This window comes from Cervus elaphus, chromosome 33, assembly GCF_910594005.1.
Source record: "Cervus elaphus chromosome 33, mCerEla1.1, whole genome shotgun sequence".
NCBI lineage: Eukaryota > Metazoa > Chordata > Mammalia > Artiodactyla > Cervidae > Cervus > Cervus elaphus.
Genome location: NC_057847.1, coordinates 63,944,303 through 63,963,760, shown reverse-complemented (window position 1 = coordinate 63,963,760; position 19,458 = coordinate 63,944,303). Strand labels below are relative to the sequence as shown.

At 53.9% G+C, this 19,458-nt stretch overlaps 2 protein-coding genes across 8 annotated transcripts in view; one reads left to right on the top strand and one right to left on the bottom strand.

Annotated features, from left to right (window-relative positions):
• Window positions 1-13,008, top strand: part of MGAT5 (alpha-1,6-mannosylglycoprotein 6-beta-N-acetylglucosaminyltransferase) — a 395,868-nt gene extending 382,860 nt beyond the window's left edge. For all 7 annotated transcript variants that reach the window (XM_043894629.1, XM_043894630.1, XM_043894627.1 and 4 more), the window contains 2 exons: window positions 166-323; window positions 7,079-13,008. In XM_043894629.1, coding sequence (XP_043750564.1) covers window positions 166-323; window positions 7,079-7,277 — 357 coding nt within the window. In that variant the 3' untranslated portion in view covers window positions 7,278-13,008. The remainder of the gene's footprint in view (window positions 1-165; window positions 324-7,078) is intronic.
• A 976-nt stretch (window positions 13,009-13,984) lies between these two features.
• Window positions 13,985-19,458, bottom strand: part of TMEM163 (transmembrane protein 163) — a 258,446-nt gene continuing 252,972 nt past the window's right edge. The window contains exons 7-8 of the mRNA XM_043894632.1: window positions 16,279-16,420; window positions 13,985-14,966 (exon numbers count right to left, since the gene is read on the bottom strand). Of these exons, the coding sequence (XP_043750567.1) occupies window positions 14,906-14,966; window positions 16,279-16,420 (203 nt within the window). The 3' untranslated portion in view covers window positions 13,985-14,905. The remainder of the gene's footprint in view (window positions 14,967-16,278; window positions 16,421-19,458) is intronic.

The window sequence follows — 19,458 nt, the reverse complement described above, 5'->3', positions numbered from 1 at the left end:
GCCTGTTCTAGCTGAGATCCCAACCTGAGTCTGTCTGGCTCCCATCCACTGCCCCTCTCCACTCTCACACAGCCGGTGCCCCAGCTTGTTGGGACTGGTTGGCAGACTGGGAATCCCCCACCTGCATCCCTGGTCCCTTGCCTGACAGTTTCATTGTCATTCTAGGACTTCTGCCACGGGCAAGTGATGTGGCCGCCCCTGAGTGCCCTGCAGGTAAAATTTGCCGAGCCCGGGCAGTCCTGCAAGCAAGTCTGTCAGGAGAACCAGCTCATCTGTGAGCCGTCCTTCTTCCAGCATCTCAACAAGGACAAGGACCTGCTGAAGTAAGTGCCGGAGCGCAGGAGGGGCGGCCCCGCCTCCCGCTCGCCTCGGGCTTAGAGTTGGGTTGACAGGGATGCGTTTCTAGGCTCTAGGTTCAGGGGCTGTTGGAATAAATTGTGGAGAAGGAGCGGGTCACACCACGTCTCCCCCTACCCAGAGAAAGTTGGCCTAGCATTTTTACTGTTAGGTAGATGAGGTCACCGGGCCTGCTGATACATTTAGAATTCAAATGGGGGTGTTGTATGTGCATAAATAATGCCAAGTCTGGGTTTGGAGATGGTAGGAGGTGTCAGTTAGCTAATTCGTACCCAAGAAGCATAACAGCCAAGATGGGCCCAGAACCGCAAGCATGGACGGACCTGCCCCTGAGGTCCCAGGCTGAAGCCTGGTCCCCAGCTGGCATCTAGCAGAGTGACAGTCTTCAACCCTGGAGTCAGGGAGGAATGAAAAATGTGGGCAAGGAGCTGGCACAGAACTGCCCACAGCAAATCCACTGCCACCCTGCCCTCCTGAAGCCCCGTCCCCTTTGTCCTTTATTTCAGCCGTTTTGGAGTGAGTGCATCCCAGCGGCTATGAGCCTGCACTGCTAGGTCCCTGAGGGTCCCCGAGCAGGGTAGCGGGCACAGCACTGGAATTACAGCCCAGAGTCACCCAGTGGGGTCTTCTCTCTCACCGGCATTGCTTCCCTTGTGCTGCTTGTGTTACTTACAGTTGTTGTTGTTTAGCTGATAAGTCATTTTCAACTCTGCAATCCCGTGGTCTATAGCCTGCCAGGCTCCTCTGTGCATAGGATTCTCCACGCAAGAATACTGGAGTGGGTTGCCTTCTCCAGGGCATCTTCCAGACCCAGGGAATGAGCCCACATCTCCTGCATTGGCAGGCGGGTTCTTTCCCACTTAGCTACCAGGGAACCATTTACTTTCTTTAACACCGTTCATTTCCTCTTGTGGTGGCATTTTGAGTTTGGTGTTTGCATTTTCCAAATTTTCATGTGAGGTTTCTTCTGGCCTCTGACTCATGACCTCAGTCAGGGCTAAATTTGTGCCTCATATTTATCGCACCCACCCTGGGCTTGTGACTCAGCTGGTAAAGATTCCACCTGTAATGAGGGAGATGTGGGTTCGATCCCGGGTTGGGAAGATCCCCTGAAGAGGGGAAAGGCTACCCACTCCAGTATTCTGGCCTGGAGAATTCCATGGGCCGTATGGTCCATGGGGTCGAAAAGAGCTGGACACGACTGAGTGACTTTCACTCACTGGGCCACAACCTAGTTAATTACCTGTCACCTCCCTCCCAACCTTAATAGCTCTAATGTGGTGTTTTCCCCGAGGGGACTTGTTCTCCCAACCCCAGATGTTCCGCAGAGCAGTAGTTAGGTCCCAGTCTTTTTTTTTTTTTTAAACTTATTTATTGGCTGTGCTGGGTCTTTCTTGCTGCACAGGATTTTCTCTAGTTGCAGCGAGCGAGGACAAGTCTCTAGTTATGGTGCACGGGCTTCTCATCGCAGTGACTTCTCTTGTTGTGGAGCATGGGCTCCAGGCACTCGGGCTTCAGCAGCTGTGGAGCCTGGGCTTAGTTGCTCCGAGGCACATGGGCTCAGTAGTTGGTAGCTTCCGGGCTCTGGAGCACAGATGCAGTCGTTGTGGTACAAGGGCTTGCATGTGGGTTCCTACCTAGCCAGGGATCGAACCTGTGTCTTCTGCAATGGCAGGGGGATTCTTTACCACCTGAGTCACCAGGGAAGCCCCTGCCCCAGTCTTAGGAACAGAGTGGACTCGGGGCTCCAGGCTCACAGGTCTCCATTCTGGCTTCGCGCCCTGTTAAGAGCACAGTTGGCCACTGCATCTATCTGGGCACAGTGGTCTGAGCTGGCCTGGCCCTGCCTGTAAGCCTTATTATGCTCACCTCAAGTAATAAGGTGTAAAACCCTTTTCAGAGAGGAAACGTGATCTCTAGCATCTTGCCTGCAGGGCTCCTTTCCTGAGTAGGGACTCGGGGGATGCTATTTTTTCTCGTTTTTCTTTTTTAACATGAAGACCAGGATCAGAGGTGGCCTCAATTCCACCAGCAGAATAGAGGCCAGACCAGCAGAGTGGGTCGACATCCTGCTTTGCAGCCGGTGACGCCATGTGAGAGGCAGCGCTGGTCTGATGTCTGTGGTGCTAGAAGCTTCTACCTCCAGAGCACGTGTCCCCAATTCTAAGTGCAGGAGGAGCTTCCCACTCACCCCTGTTGCAGGCCACTCCTGTACGAAGGTGGCTTCCTGAGAACCCTGAGTGTCTCCCTCTGTTAGGAAGTCTGGCGTCACTAGGGACAGACCGTCAAATGTCCACGTGCAGAGGTAGCCCCGCCTGCCTCTGGAGGAGGGAACCCTGATGGGACGGCTCAGAGGCATGGGCCTTCCTGGCCAGGCCGGGGGCAGGGCTCCAGGAGAGTCAGGGCCCGGCTCAGAGAGCCCAGGGCCCCGCCAAGCCTGCAGGGTAACCGGAAAGGGAGCCAGTGGACCCGTTTCCTCTGTTCTGTCAGTCTTCCCGCCTGTGGAATGGGGACAGCCGCAGTGATGGTGAGCCTGTGCGCAGCACAGTCCTGCCCTCCGGGAGCGTGGGCCATGGAGCAGGCCTGAGTCGCCGGGCTGCGACCAGAAAAGCCAGTGCCCGCGCCCCCAAAGCCCACCCCGCCCCCCACCAGCAATCCCGTGCACCAGGCCGAACCCAGGGCAGCAGAAGGCCTGGGTGAGGGGCTACCCCGGGCCAGGCCCTTTGCCGAGGCATGACTCAGCAGCCCCCGACCACCTAGCCCCTTGAAGATCTGTGGGTTTTCTCCCTTGGAGGCTGCTGCACATGCTAATTTTGCAACAGAGCCACCTGAAATTAATTTTCTGAACATGAGAGCCCTATTGAACACCTTCGTTTCTGCATTGGTAAATACTGATAACGTCACAGCGCTCTGGCAAGTCTGCCGAGTGTCTCCCCAGCGCGGCGTCCCGGCTGATCCATACTCATGGCCACTCAGCGGTGAGCGGCTCCTCCGAGCCCAGGCTGCCGTTTCTCCTCCAGCTTGGGGCCTGGCTCTGAGTGGAAGCTCCTCTCCGTCTCCGGGTGTCCCCGGCCTGTCCTCGCCACGCGGTGTGACTTGATATGACAGGTGTCAAGTGTCCCATGCTGTCGTCTTGACTTGGGGAGTCAGGCAGCTGGTCTTGGAGCTCCTGCTCAGGCGGGGCTCTGGGAGTGATGGAGAGGTGACCACAAAGCCCTGTGCACAAAGCATGCGTGATTCAGGTGCAGCCTGAGTTGACCCAGACCACCCCTGAGAGGTCAGAGGACAGAGGTCCTAGAAAGAGCCGGAGTCCATGCTGATGGGGTCCGGGGGGAGCACCTCACCCCCAGAAATAGAAACACGTTAGTGGAAGATCTTCTTTGTAATGTTGCTACCTTTACAAGTTGTATCCTCTAAAATATTAATTTATTGAGTTTGGGGTGTTTTTTTTTTTTTTTTTGAAGAGGAATTCTAAGCCACGAAGCCTGGATTGTGAGCACTGTGGTGCCTCAGTGCTTCAGAGTGGTGACTAGTGAGCCTGGGGAGACTTGGTGGATACGGGGTTCGGATTAGCAAGGTGGAGTGGGGGGAGGAGGGAGGGGAGGAAGAAGACCCGCAGGTGGGGCCCGGCTTCCTTCCTTTCATCCCGCATGGGTCTGCGTGTGGAGAGGGATGCGGGGCTTCTGTCCTCTTGGGAAATAGGCATCCTCATGGGGAGGGGGAGGCCTTGCCTTTTTCTTCTGTTTCAAGAGCTCTAAGCTCTCCGGCGAGGGCTGAAGGGCCTCCGAAGCCCCAGTTCCCATCCTGTGAGTGAAGCCGTTGAGGGCAGTTAGAGAGAGGCGAGCACCCAGGGGCCGCAGAATGGAAACAGCACAAGGGTGTGTGTGTGTGTGTGTGTGTGTGTGTGTGTGTGTGTGTGTGTGTGTGTGTGTGTGTGTGTGTGTGTGTGTGTAAGACAGACATGCTAGGAACAGAGGCAGGACAGCAACACACACGCCCTGAAGAGGCAAGGGACCACGTCGGGGTGACAAGGGACCACGTCGGGGTGAGGATGTGCTCCAGCGATTGGGAAGGTCCCCCCCTGCTGAGCTCAGCAAGGATGCTCGAGGGTTCTCTCTGCAGGCCCGGGGCTGTGGGACGGAGACCCCAGGCCAGGGATCGGGTCACACCCAAGGGTGGCCCCACCACCACCCAGCTGAGCCCTTGGGGAGCTTGCTGGGCCATGTCACCCATGGCTCCGGGGACCGCCCACCGCGCTTTGCGGTGGTCTTTGGACATCAGCCTCGGACAGGCTGCTGCTGCAGCCTCGTGGCCATGGGCACATGTGCTCACACCCTGGTACGCTGGGCCTGGAGTCCAAGTCCAGGAGGCCAGGAGCAGGCGTGTTTCTCCCTGGCTTGTGACAGTCCCACCCACTCGCCACGGGGTCCGAGATGAATTCTGGAGACTTCACACCCCTGATGAGCGGTGTGCCAGGCAGATGGCTTGCGTTAAGACACAGCAGCTGCCGTGATTCACCTAAATACATCAATAGCATAAGCACAAATCTGGATCCCAAGGCCACATTCCATGTGGAAACTTCATGGCCAGCTGGGCTCTGGGGACCCTCTTTCAGCGTTGGCCAGGAAACAGGCAGGACCAGGAGGGCCCTGACTCTGACTTGTGTTTCCTTTAGGAAATCCACGGAGCCCCCACCTCCTTGCCCTCGCCATGACCCTAATCCTCTGGGTGCTTCCGTCTCCCAGCTGGCACCCTGAACATCAGGAGGTGTTAGGCCACTTAGAGAAGCCACAGAGCTCCCTGGAGACTGAAAGAGCAGGACAGGAGGGGGCGCTGCCCTCCCGAGAGCCAGGAGCTGGGCTGGAAGCCTCGGAGAACTCACCAGAAGCCCAGGAGATGCGCTGGAAATCACAGATTAGTGCCGGCAAGGGGGCAGGTGGGCCCAGGCAGTTAGTTGGCCCAAGGAAGACAAGCGGGCAGGAGTAACACTGGGTGGGGGTGGGGGTCAGATGCTTTCCTCCCAACATTTGGAAGCTTTCCAGAAGTGGCAGGAAACCTCAGGTTCCCCGCCCGAATCCCCTCCCTGCCAGCAAGAATCAGGACTTCTGTGAACAAAGCAAAATGGAGACACTTGGCATGTGTGTAAATTCACAGTGTGGGGTGAAGGCAGAAGGTGGCAGTCCACCCAGCATCGACCAGCGGGAGCGATCATGCTAGTTCTCATGCACTGAATGCTTACTCAGAGCTGGACTCTGCCAGCTGCTCTGTAAACATTAATTTAATCCCCGTGCTTTCCCCCTGTGAGTGGGTAAAGAATTCACCTGCAGTGCAGGAAACACAGGAGATGCCGGTTCAATTCCAGGGTCAGGAAGATGATCTGGAGAAGGGAATGGCAACCCACTCCAGTATTCTTGCCTGAAAAACCCCATGGACAGAGGAGCCTGGTGGGCTCCAGTCCAAAGGATTGCAAAGAGTGAGACATGACTATGCGACTAAGCACGTGACCTTCCCTGTGAGTCAAGGGTTATTTATCCCCATTTCACAGAAAAGGAAACAGTCACAGGGAGGCTCAGGCATTGGTCCAGGGCCACACGGCTCATAAGAGATGAAGCCAGGATGCAAACCCAGATCTGTCTGGCCACCTTCTCTGAGCTGTTCCCCACCAGGCATGTGGGACAACGGGGGACAGGATGGTGGGACCCGAACACCCCAGCTAGGAAGAGAACTTACATGGCTCTTCTTTGAGATGAGAGGCCAACACTGTTCTCCTGAGCCCCCCAGGTGGGGGTTTCAGTCTGAGGAAGCAAAACCCCAGGGGTCTGCAGCCCACAGCCAGACGGGTGGGAGAAGATGGGGGAGGAGGAAGAACATGGGCTTGGGATCAGGGCCTGGACTCAGTCCCTGCTCTGCGCATCCAGAACCCTCAGGGGCTGGGGGCCGGGGTGGGTGGTAGGCCATTCTGTTGCCACAATCGTGGAAGGCGGCTTCAAAGGTCCCATGAATTGAGGCCCCAGGACACACCATGCCCAGGAGACCATCTGATTGCTCTCCAGCGGGAGACTAAGGTCATATAACAGACATCTTCTCTAAGCATTAGTTTTAAAAATAGACATAGTTTTAAAATGTTCTAAAAAAGCATTTAAATAATGCATATCATTGTCCCAGTCTCAGTTCTCAGAAGTAACCACTGTTCAGTCTTTAGTGTACCTGCTCTACTTTCTACCCCTCTTCCTGTCTCCCTCTTTTTCTCTCTTCTCTCTCTTTCTCTCCCCCTCGCTCTCCTTCCCACACTCACTCTCTCTGTGTGTGCACACGCGCACGCACACACACACACGTAGATACACTGCACCCCCGGTTATTACTTGCTCTCTTGCTGGTGGTCGCATTCCTACCTGCTTGTCAAGTGCTGCATGTGACTCTGATAACACAGCTGAGCCACAGGGGACCCAGCCATTCCCCACTTGCTGAGTCTTCAGGTTATTTCCAGTTCTTCTCTGTGATGGACAGTGCTTCCCTAAGCAGCCTTGAACACACACCGCAACCACATGCATATCCAGGCACTCACATGCCCTTCTCGAGCCCGGGTTCCCAGAGGTAAGGACGGCTGGGTCAGAGGGTGGTCAACAGGGGCCCCAAACAGCCTTCCCCACTGGAGGGTGGTAGAAGCGGGCAGGGCTGAGGACGGTCCCTGCCTCTCCAACCCGTTCTTCTTCCTCTTCAGGTACGAGGTGAACTGCCAAAGCTCAGAGCTGGCCAAGGACATCGTGGCACCCTCCTTCGACCCCAAGAACAAGCACTGTGTGTTTCAAGGCGACCTCCTGCTGTTCAGCTGTGCCGGCGCCCACGCCCGCCACCGGAGGATCTGCCCCTGCCGGGACTTCATCAAGGGCCAGGTGGCTCTCTGTAAAGACTGTCTATAGCGGCCGCCATTCCACCCGCGCCCACGCTCTGCAGGGGGGAGACAGTGGCTCCAGCCCCACCAGGATGGGGCGGGGACACAGACGCCATTCAGGGACTCTCCCCAGAGCCTGAACGTTTTGGTGGAAGGTCTCGATTTGGTACTGGTCCCGCTGCAGTTACAGCATCACAGCGGAGCTCTCACCAAAACAAAACGAGAGCCAACCTCAGGCCGGGAACCTGGCTTCTCCCTGGCACAACTTCGTCTTTAATTTTGGAGGAGCTACAGTAGGGAGACTGTGCAGCTGCTCCAGGGTGATAAAAGAGAATCTCAATATTCGTTTAAACGAAACAAAACCAGAGGAGGAATCAAGCTAGTTGGAAAGAACTTCCTACGGGAACATTCCTAAACCCATTAATTTATTTATTTGGGAGGGAGGGAGGGGGAGCTGGGGAGGGCAAAGAGGGATTGATTGCGCGTCTTGCTACTTCTCTGATTTTCCTCTGCTGGCCATCCCTCTTCACTGTAACATGACTGTTGTCTGCTTTGGGCAGAGTGCGCTCTGGGGCTGGTGGCAGGATTAAGGGCAGCTGTGGCTACCTAGCTCCTCAAAGTGGATGGTGGCAGAAGAAAAGAAATTCCTTGTGCTTAGCAGGTGGCAGAGGCCAGGGGATAGGCACCCCCTGGTTGTCCGGGGAAATGCCTGTGTGGTCCAGAGAGCCCAGCAGGGGCCAGAGATGGGCTGCTTTGCAGTGACAGGCTCCTTTCGTCTGTTCCATCCCTCCCCCGAGGTGGAACACACCCCCACACAGCTTGGCTGTCATTTCTGGTTAGGATTACAAGCTACCCTTGCACTTGGAGGTGGTGCTCTTTACCCCCTTGAGAAAGGGGTGTCTTTGAACTGCGATTTGGACAGGAGCAAAGCTGGTCCCTAAGAACTAGTAGCATCACCTGAGCTGGGCTTGTGTCATATTCACTCGGTCCGATGTCACCGAAGTCCAGGGGATGTTGGCTGGGGGAGCAAGGGCAGGCCAGGATGAATGTGCACTGTCTTGGCTGCTGACTGTGAGTGTGGGTGTGGTTTGCAACGGGTAGGAATCTGATACTGGCTTTTACTCCAGGCAGAAATACTGGGGAGGAGGGTGTTGAACTGGTCGGCAGGTTGGACCAAACCCTGGAGCCCCCGCGCTCTGCTCTTGGTGCAAGTTCCCCCAGCCCCTTCCCACTCTCCTCCCCCCACGCCGTGCTTCAGTGCTTTGCGCGTGCACGCGTGTGTGCGTGCGTGTGTGTGGGCCCTGTGATGCCCCTGGCATCTCCGTGCTGGTAAGAGTGAGCTCCCTTCTCTCTCTGGCAGAATGTCCCCCTTGAAAGCTGTCCCGTGAGCCACCCAGCCCTCACTGAAGATTCTGAGTGGCTTGGTTGCTGAGCAGAAAAGCTGGACACGGCTGGTGGCTGGGTGGGCCTTTGGGACGCAAGGTTCAGGTTAGAATTCTCAAGTCTGAGGCCCACCCAGGAGGAGCGTGGGGCTGTGAGGGATGGGAGGTTAGATTCCACCCACTCCTCGATTCTTCTTCCTGGGTATAAAATTAATATCAAATGCACAGCCGGCCTTCTTTCCTTAGACTAACCTCAGTGGATCTTAGAGAATGGAGTGGGGGAGTTAGGGCAGCCAGGGTCTCCCCCACCCCATAGGTGGCCCCCGAGTTACCTGTGCCAGGGAGAATTCTGATGGGGAAACCTCCGCGCTGAGCAGGGATGCCAGGGCCCACCCCTCACAAACTGGCTGAGCATAGAAACAAGGGCAGAAGTCGAAAGGAAACTGGGCAAGAGGCTGTGAGTGCCCGTGTGCTTCTGAGTGCTTTGCGAGGACAGTTTCCTGCCGGGGGAGGAAACAGCTGCCATCCCTGCTGTTGGGAACCGTTTCCTATGGACGGGCCTCCTGGCTGCAGCCTTCCTAGAGGGAATTCGCGTTAGCGCCCAGACCTGCAGTTCCTGGGCCCGCACTGCCCTCTCCTGGGCCCTTCTGGCCGTTTCTGGTGCTGAGGAGGTGCGTGCCCGTGTTTGACCAGCAGGGGGACCCTGCGGGCCGAGGCCAGTTTCCCACGCTTTGCCAGACTCACCCATCTGGCAGAGATCCGTTAGAACAAGCCCAGGAACTCTGAAAGCAAGGAGGCTGGAAAGCCCGGTTCTCAGAAACACGCTGTGCCGGCCTTGTGTTCCAGAAGCTGCAGGGATCGTTTGCCGGCTGCCCCTGGGCTCAGGGACTCTGCCTCCTCCACGCCAGGACCCTCGGTCAGGCAGCCCAGGGAGCACTTCACCACCTTAAGATCCTTCTTGCTCCCCCCATCCCAGAACTGACCAGGAGTAAGCCAGAGTTCTGCCCCCGGGGTGGGGTGACGTGGCTGCTGCTCCTGGTGCAAAGAAACCCACACTCCAGTTGTTGAGGGCAGAGGGGGCAACACCAAATGTATACTGGTTCCCAGGCCTCCACAGACTCGGCCCGAGTCTGGTCAGTGACCCCAGAGGACATTAGGGTGGAGCCTCCATCTGCCCTGTGCAAGAAGGGCTGCGATTCCTGCCTGCTCTGGGAGAAGACGGCGCCTTTCAGGGTGTGGGCTAGAAGCCTTGGGTGGTTTTGCCAGTGCCAATCTTGATAGAATCCTGAACTACGTTGTAATTGATGACAGTTCCACAGGGAGAGATCTCCCCAGTCAGGACTAGCATCTTCCTGTGCTCTGAGCATCTCTCACCTCTTTACCTGGTTTTTAAGTTTTTTGTACATTTTTTCCTAAAAGTTTGGATTTATTTTTCCTCCACTGTGATCCTAAGTTCTTAAAAAACTTGAGGGAAAAGGTTTAATTTATTAAAGGAGAGAAAGCTTTCCTTTGAAATGTAAACACTTTCAGGAGTAAAAATTCCTGAAAGGGAAAACACACTTCTCATGCCAGTAAACACCTCATTTATTTCTGGTATGCAGTTTGATTTGCACATGCACAATTGGAGAAGCTTTTCGCGTTTTTGCTTAGATTGGGTTTTTGACTTTGTGTTTGCTGTATGTTTGTAAGTATTAAGCCATCTTTTCTTTGGTGATATTTATTGTTTCTCTGAGGTGCCTTTTCACTTTTCTTTGGGATTGGTGTTTGGAATCTGGTGTTGGTATTTGGAATCCGGGTTTTGTTGAAGGAAGCTAGCAGACTCCTCCAGCTTGGAGATAGATAGGACCTGTCCTTGTGAGATAGGGCAACCCAGGTTGGACGCCAGACATGCCCTCCAAGCTCCCCAGGTCACAGCATATGTGCGCAGACACCCCCATGCAGCCACGAGGGCCCCAAGAAGAGGGCTGACTTCCTCCAGACCGACCTTCACCCTCCCAGGCTGCTTGTCCAGGTCTCTGGGTTTGTCTGGAGACAGATGGTTGACAGGTGCCACCCTGGGGCTTGGTGGAGGGTGGCGGGGGCAGAGAACCAACCCTGTGTGAGGGCTTGCAGTGTAGGGAAGCAGGCCCTGCTGGGCTCGTTGGAAGCACTGGCCCCAAATCATTCTATCTCCCTAGCAGGATGAAGGGGAAATAATATGCACCCCCTGTTTTTATTTCCTTGGCAGACGTCAGCCTCCCAGTAAGCTCCCTTGGTGCCCCAGTGCAGCTCACTGGTGGTAAAACTGTGATTGTGAGCAGTTAGGCAGAAACTGTGCTGTTATGGGCGGGTTAGTGCTCTTTAGACCAGGCCAATCAGGCCACCCCCTCCCTGGGATGGTTTCCCTACTAGATGATACATACATAATTGGGACATTGCCACCCTCTCCCACACCCACCACCCTCCCTACCCTCCCCCACACCCCACACCAATTCTTGATTTTAAAAAAAGCTCTATTAACGACAGGCTGTGGTTGTGTTACTCTCCCAAGCCTGGAATGTTTTATTTATTGAAGAATATTTTCATTTCCACATTGGTTTCATTCTAATCCCGCCCATCCCCTAGGCTGCAGAGCATCTTCATGTGAAGAGATGGACCGATGTCAAGAGATACAGGCTGCTCTAGGAAGGTGGGAGTTGCCTAAAGCGGAGGGTGGGTTCTTTTCCTTCTTGTTGGCTTTAACAAAAAAATGGAAAACCCAAGTTTATATGGCAAAAGGCCAAATTAGCTGTCTAGTGTCAGATGCAGAAAAAAAAAAAAAATTACCCTAGCTTTCTTAGCACTTAGGGGTTTTGTGAGGATTCAGTGTTTAGCAATGTCTGGCATATAATAAGTCCTAGTAAATGTTAAATATTGTTGTTTTTCACATTTTATAAAAGTTGAGGGAAAAAAAGAGCTGAGCTCACTTCCTATCATTGATTCCTGTAGGTGCAGGAAGATACTCCAAGTTGATAGAATGTTGTAGGAATTACAGGTTTAAGATGCCCAAGTCCTGTGTCCACCCTGCTGGCTAAAATGGTACTGTGTCCCTGAATGCACTGACTGATTTGAAAATATGCCTGACTTCAGCCCCAGGTGGAACTGGGCTGCAAGAATTAGTCAGCTTGACATAAGAGTGTGGCCACATGCCAGACCCCACCCCACTGACATCTTCTGGACCCTTCCAGGGTGTGTGCAGAACTTTTTGAGCTGGAAATTAAATCCTCTGACAGACTGTTCCCTTAAAGTTACCCATCTTCCTCTGAAATGCAATAATAGAGGTGTTTCTGTTTTTTTATTTAAGGGAAAAGGAATGACCTCTTGAATGCACTCATTCCCCGGGAAGTCCCTTGGCTGCCCCCTGCTGGCCAGGGTGGCTTCTCCAGAGTCCAGTCCAAGAGAATCAGACTCCCAGGCTGGTTAGTTGTTATGTTTCTATCAAATTAAAGGTTAGTTTTGTGGAGAGAGCGAGGGCTCTTCAGAACTCCAAGAGGCTGCTCCTAGCTTAGTGATGTTTTTCCAAATCACCTGAATGTCAGTTGGCTTTTTTTTGCGGGGGCGGGGTTGGTGTCAGCCTCTTACTTCCCTAGATAGGCTCAGCTTTTATCTCCTCTCCTATTTTGGCGCTATTCTGGATAGACTGCATTTGTGGAAAATGGAGGAATTTGTTGGTGTCTTTTTAAGATCTTTTGCATTCTCTTAGCTCCATCAGCAGTCTTACATGTCTGTGGATGTCAGATTGGCGTGCACCTTCTTCAAAGCATTTCCTCGACTTTCCCCAGATCTTGTGGAGCCTTTAGATGACCCCCTAGCCCCCCCCCACCCCGCAGCTGGTGAGGCAGGGCAGAGGGACAGAGGGCAGCTGTGTGCTCATGCGGGGCACAGGGCCCTGTGTTTGGGGAGTCGGCGGGGGGCGGGGGGGTGTGGTCCTGGGTGCTCAGACCACTTGCAGGTCGTCTCCCTGGGACAGCCGGACAGGGAGCTAGCGCAGTCAGCCACCTCTGCCCAAGCTGAGATCGCGCAAACTTAGGGAGCGTTTGCTCCCTGTCCAGGCCAGGTATGAACAGAACAAATGCGGGTTGGACAACCGATGCCAAAGGAGATGGTGACATCTTTTCTGCCGTAGTTGCTGTCCCAAGCTCAGTGTCTATAAGCTAATGGCCATGCGCGTCTGTGTCTTCAGCCAGCTCCTGGTACGGCCGTTTTCTACCGTCCACCCGGGTTAAGTCAGGCAAGGCTCTGCCAATAAGGTGTGGCTGTCACATGTACTGTACGGGCGTAGAGAGCACTGCTTCGTTTTCCACTGTCGTAGAGAAAACTAGGGAGAACTTTATTTTTCAATAAACTTTTCTTGTGTGACAGGTGGACTTGATTTGTGGGGTGGGAGGTTCCGGGTGGGTGCAAGGGGTGCAATACAGCCACTCCCCCAGCACTGGTGGCCACGGTTTCACCGCCTGCAGACACATTTCTGGAAACGTCGATGGGAAGGTAGGTTTAAGGAACTGGGGGAGGGGTAAGTGTTCACCGTGTAAGACTCTTCCCTTCTATCACATCCACCAGTACTGATAGTGGAGTGCTCCTCCCCCGCTGTCCTCACCTAGAGGGGAACTGAATTTGTCAGTGGATTCCTAAGCTTTTCTTTTTTAAGATAACCGGGGGATACAATGGATGTTTAAAATCCTTCAGGATGTGCTAGTACAGTAGCCCTTAAGAGGCTGTCTGCGGGCTTATTAGACCTGGACCACGTTTCCCTGCTTCAGAAAGAACACCTTGACCCCAGAGCTCAGTGGTCCATGAGCACTCTGTTAGGCACGTGCCCTGGGAACAAGGAAAGTCAAGTTCATGCTCCCACCAGGGACTTGTAGGTGATGCTGGAGGGCCATGGTGCAGCCTCTCTGAAGACAGCAGAGTGCCCGGACGCTGCCCAGAGCAGAGACTCCATGGGAGACACATAGGACACAAGTCCCCAGAAAGGTGAGCATAACTTGAGTGCTTAAGTTTTGGGGATGTTACACAAAGATTCCACAGTGGGAACTACATTAAACATTACTGCAGGAAGAAAAACCTGCAGAAAAGGAACCTGTTGCATCTTGTATTTCCCAGACCAGAACAGTGTCTGGTTTCTGTGTGTGTGTGACATGGTAACAGCCCCTAGAACATGCTTCAGAATGCCTTTGGAGAAAAGCCCTCTTGAAAGCATCGGACTGAACCAAGGTCAGTGACCTCTTAGAATAGACCGCCTGCCCTTCAGGGGCTCTACCCAGGCACAAGTCGTCCTTCACCCACGACAGAAAACCTGCGCACAGTAGTGACAACTCTGGCGATCACCTCCCCATGCCATACAAAACAGGAAAAGGTCTTTATTGGTCACTGCTGCCGGGACCAGCAGCAGTGCTGGAGACAGAATGTTGCATGTGGGGACCGTTTTGTACAGAGTCTACGACTAACGCTACATAAACCGAGAACATCTCATTCCTTACAGAGGAGGAAGCCATCACGAGAAGACTGATGTACCATTACCACTTCACACAGCATATAGATCTATGCATCTATGGATAGATTATATAATTTATTACAAATAAACTGTAGTTTCACACCTCTCCAAAAGGGATCCTGTGTTTACACATATATGTTTGGGCTCTGAACGTACAAGAAAGGATTGGGGCTGAGTTCGATCCATGCAAAGCTCATACATCTATCACTAAGTACTTTAAAAATAGAACGGTCTCCTTTAGAACAAATCCAGTGTTTAGATTGAGGATTAGTAAAACAGTATGAAACGAATGAAATACACGGATAGAAATTAGGAGGTGATCTACACGATGGTTCTGGAAAGGGGTGCGGGACCAAAGGGTACGGTCCTCTCTTAAAATCTGCCAGGAGACCAGAGACTCGGCCCCCGTGGGGCCCCGAGGAGGTGGGCCTGGTGAGTCACCATCCGTGTCAGGCTGGGAGCACCACGGAAGGGCGTGTACCCTCCCCCCACGAACCTGTTTTACAGCAGAAGGTGGACGAGGTCGGTCCCCACGGAGGGTCCCCACTCGGTGAGTGCTGTCCTGCGGTGTTGGGCGGGGAGCGGTGGTGGGAGGAGAGCAGGGCAGTCCGACCTGCGGGGTAGACCTCGTTCCCGTGAGCACAAGCTTTCCGAGAGAGAAGCTGATGTTCAGTTAAACATGGGCACCGTCTGCCTGCGTGGAAACGTCTCCTGGTCCTGACAGTCTTCATGCAGCTGCGGGGCGGCCGACGCGGGCCACCTTCACTCAAACATCTCGTAGTGGCGCGTCTGCCTCACCCTGGGCACCATGTCGATGAGGAGTCTGCGAGGAGAAGCGGACCGGTCACCCCAACAAGGACCCTCCACAGCCCTGGGCTTGGGGAACAGATGGGGGCTTTGTTTCTATAGATACAATTCACATACCATAAAATTCCTGTGATTTGGTGGTTTTTGGTGTACACATAGGTGGTGCAACCATCACCACCTAATTCTAGAACATTTTCATCACCCTCCCCCCAAAAAAAACTCACTAGCAGTCACTCCCCACCTCACTCCCCGCAACAACCACTAATCTACTTTCTCTAAAGATTTGCCTGTTCGAGGTATTGACTATAACTGGAATCATGCACCATCTAGCCTTCTGTTACTGGCTTCTCCCATTGGGTGTGTTTTCAAAGTTCATCCATGTGGCACAAATCAGTATTTCATTCTTCTTCTAGCTGAATAAATCCTCCACTATGTCTCTACCACCTTTTATTTAATCAATGGACATTTGTGTTCTTTAAAACCCGCATATGGGTTGTATGTTGGGCATACGAGTTTTTTTCTACTTTTTGCCCACTGTGAATAATGTCACTACGATTGTAAGTTTTTACATCGATGTGTTTCCATTTCTCTGGATTATGTACAGAGGAGTGGAATTGCTAGGCAAAATAGCAGCTCTGTGTTTAACACTTTGAGAAACTGCTAACCTACCCCTGAAATGGCTAAACAATTTTATATCCCCACCAACAGAATATGGAGTTTTGATTTCTCCTTAACCTCACCAACACTTAACTGTCTCTTTTATTAAAGCCATCCTTGTGGGAGAGAGAAGTGTGTGAACATTTAAAAGCTTGAGAAACTGTTTTCCTTTCAGAGGCTGACTCTAGTCTGGAGGCAGGATACAGAGCCAGGCATGCCTACAGGGCACTTCAGTGAGTGGCCTCGGGCTAGACTAGAACCCAAGGCCTGGGTGGGTTTTTCTACGCGCAGCCCTTCTGCACAAAGTCCCTTTTATAAAATGTTTTCTCAATCTGGGGGCTTTAGCCCCCTCTACAACCTCCCCACTGACTGCAGCAGGTGGCAGAGGGGGCTAGTCGGTGAGGATAACACACAGGCCTGCCTGGTGCATCATCATGACCCTCACTATAGAGGAAGGAAGGGGCGCAGATCTTCTGGCACCAACAGTTAAAGGGAGGACCACTTACCTCCCTTCTCTCCCAGCCACAAGGATGTGTGACGGCAGCTCGGGACTTTTCCAGTCCCCAACCTCGCCCAGGAGCAGGAGGGTCACAGGGACAGGACGTAGTTATCAGACGTGGGGAATACAGCACCCCTGGCCGCCCAGAGGGCAAAGAGGAAGCAGCACTTACTTGACCCCGTAGGCGAATATGGTGAGGCCAATCAGCACGCCGATGCTGCCGTCCAGGTACCAGACAGCCGAGTTGTGCTTGAATACCTCTGCGCTCAGAAGGATGGAGAAGCCCATTACGCCCCCCACGAGGGAGTTAAACCCTGCAAGGGAAGCAGAGAGAGGCTGAGGCCAGTGCCCAGCGTGGCCACAAGGAAAAGCCCCCAAATGCCAGGTGTGCCTCTGCATTCCAGAGCGTGCACTGGAAGGAATGTTCCAGAAGCACTTTGCAAGCGGTAGCCACCACCTCAGACACCTACGTGGCTTGCCAAGTCTCCGCTCAGATGTCACCAGAGACCCCTGGATAGTTATCACCCCCGTTATCAGTGTCCATCCCCTGCCAGGCACTTGTGCTCAAGTGGTGTAGCCTGTGTGTGGCTCCCAACGCCTCCCTCTCACACGCTAGAACGCAGGCCTTGAGAGGGGTGGGGCACCAGGCCTGCTGAACACACGGGACACATGCAATGTCAGGGACTCATGTCTGTCTGATGTCTGCTGGGCAAGTACAGAATTGGGATCTTCTCAATTCTGTGAAGTCAGATTATCACCCCCATTTTACCAACAATAAAACTTAAGTTGAACAGAATGAGTGAGGTTCAGTAAACTGACCAGGGTTACATGGATTGAAAGGGGCAAGGCTGGGGTGATACCAGAACCCACATCCCTTCCCGACAGTCTCCCTAAGTCACCTGAGGCTTTTCACTCTCCAGGAAGGACATGCAAAGCCTCGAATTAGCTACAGAAACAGCAATCAAACAAGAACCGGACACAGCACACCTCAATCACCATCTCCTCCCCATGTGTCACCTCCATGGGTCCCTACAACTTGGACGTCGCACTTCCAGTCTACATGTAGGTTTTCCAAGACCACACGAGAGGGAACGGCTTAGAGGGGCTCCCAGGGGCTCACTGTGCTGTGAGCCACAAGGCTCCTTGCCTGCCTCAGTGTAACTGAGACCTAAGAGCAGCCGCAGGCAGGCCCACACTGCCCGGGCAGGCCAGGAATCTCTCCAACAGCAGGCCCTGGTCCATTCTCAGGCAGCTCCGCCTGTGTGAGGGCGCCACGCTTCTGTTGAACTCAAAAGCGGTAACTCCGGGTTCCAGCAGAATTCAGATCAAACAATCTTCAATGCATTCAGTGGGGGCTATATACCACTAGGGGGCATTCTAAATGAAGAACAGGGGGAAAGGAGGAAGAGTGTAGGGCAAAGATGACTTAGGCCAAATCCCTTCTCAGGATCCACGGGGTAGACCTCAACAGGCTGCCTCCAACAATGGGACCCAGATGAAGCGAGGCCTGCAAGGTCATCTCTGGTGTCTGCATCACACATGCGTCTCTCCCCTCAGACCTCCATCACCTCCCTGCTCCAGTTCTCAGCTGAGGACTCGGCCTTGCACATTTTAGAGCACATTGGTTCAGATCACAATGCCTCATCCTGCCAACACCAAACGCATCACTCTCCCGTGCCCCAACATCCTCAGCTGCTTCCCCAGTTACCGCTGTTCCTATGTCAGACCAGCGCCTTTGTCTCTGTTCACTGAAGGACTTTGTTCTTGAATTTCTTCTTCCTCTCCTGAATCACTCCCACTGGGATAAACTTCCACCTCCTCCCTTGACTCCATGCCACCCCCAACACAACCCCCATTCACTACCTCCCTTTGCAAAGCTCCCTGAAGAGCTGTCTACCCCAGCATACCTCCCATTCTCTTTACCCTACCCCACCCTTAGATCCCCCCCTCCCCTGAGCCCTCCCTAGTCATGGATGGCTCAAGGCTGTCACAAGCCATGGCTGCCTCCCCGAGCTCATCTTACGCCCTCCTGGGAATGCTTCCCTCCAGCCTCACGTGACACCGCCCTCTGCCACTGTCTCTCTTCCCCCTCCAGCTGCTCCTTCTCACTCTCCTTCACTGGATCCTCCTGGTCACCACCATCCGAGTTCCTGGCTTAGTCCCCCGAAGTCCTCCTCCATCAACATTCTCCCCCCAGGTTCTCACCTCCATCCCATAAGCCAGCATCTCCCTAGCTCTCTTTCATCTTGACCTTCCCCCTCAGCTGCAGACACAGAAGCATCTCAAACTGAACATGTTCAGAACAAAGCATTCTGCCTCCAAACAACTTACCTTTCAGCCACCTTCTGTGTAAACAGCGCCCCCATCCACCTTGCTGTTGAAGCTACAACCCTAGGAGTCCATCCTGGACTTTCCTCACCCGCAAATCTAATCTATCCATCAAGTCATTCTTCTCAACTGTTCCCTCCAAGAATCATGCTCCATCCACCCCCAGCCCAAGCCCCCCTCCTTCCCCCTCCATCCCCTTCCCCTCCTGCCCACATCTCCCTCCTCACAATGATTCCCCTCGCAGCAGCCAGAGTGACCGTGGTAGTGGACAGCAGCCAAGGCCCTCCAGCAGACAAGCTGCCCACCCTGGAACCAGTGCAGACTCTTCACAGTCAACAAGCCCTGCCGTGCGTGACCAGCCCCTCCCGCCTTGTCCACATCAGGTCCCCCGACCTCCTCACCCCTGTGCTCCGGCCACACTGGACTTGACCACCACCCTCATGGACTCCTCCTCCTGGGGTCTCCCAGGCCACCGCCTCCCCAGCCTGAACTCAGCCCCGACACACCCTCCTACCTTCTCGTCCTTGCCCCTCCTTCACTGTTTTCCAGGGCTCTTCATCCCATGGTGGTTTTTGTTTGTTTGTTTGTTTGTTTTTTACCGTTTTTCTTTTACAAACATCCGTCTCTTTCCCACCAGAAATGGAGCTTATGGATAGGAGTTTTGTCTCTCTCCTGCTGTATTCTGAGTCCAGAATGGAGGCTGCCACTGCTCAGGGCCTCGACTGACTGCTGAATCATACTGACCTCACAGATGGACAGAAGGGCCTGTCTTGCTAAGAGGATGCCTACTCGCCGGGCGGAGCTATCCCAAGAGAGATGAGGCCTCCATGGCCCGGCCCCTGGGGTCTCTCTACCGAGGCAGAGCCTGCAGCTAGAGCTCCGGGGGGACAGCCACTTGGGAGGCAGAGGGCTTACTCCTGGACTTCGGGGTGTGGTTGGGGGCTGCATGGAGACAACCTCCCCACTCCACAAGGTTCACGCCTGGTGGACCTGTCCAACCCAGACCACCTCAATGCAGGCGACA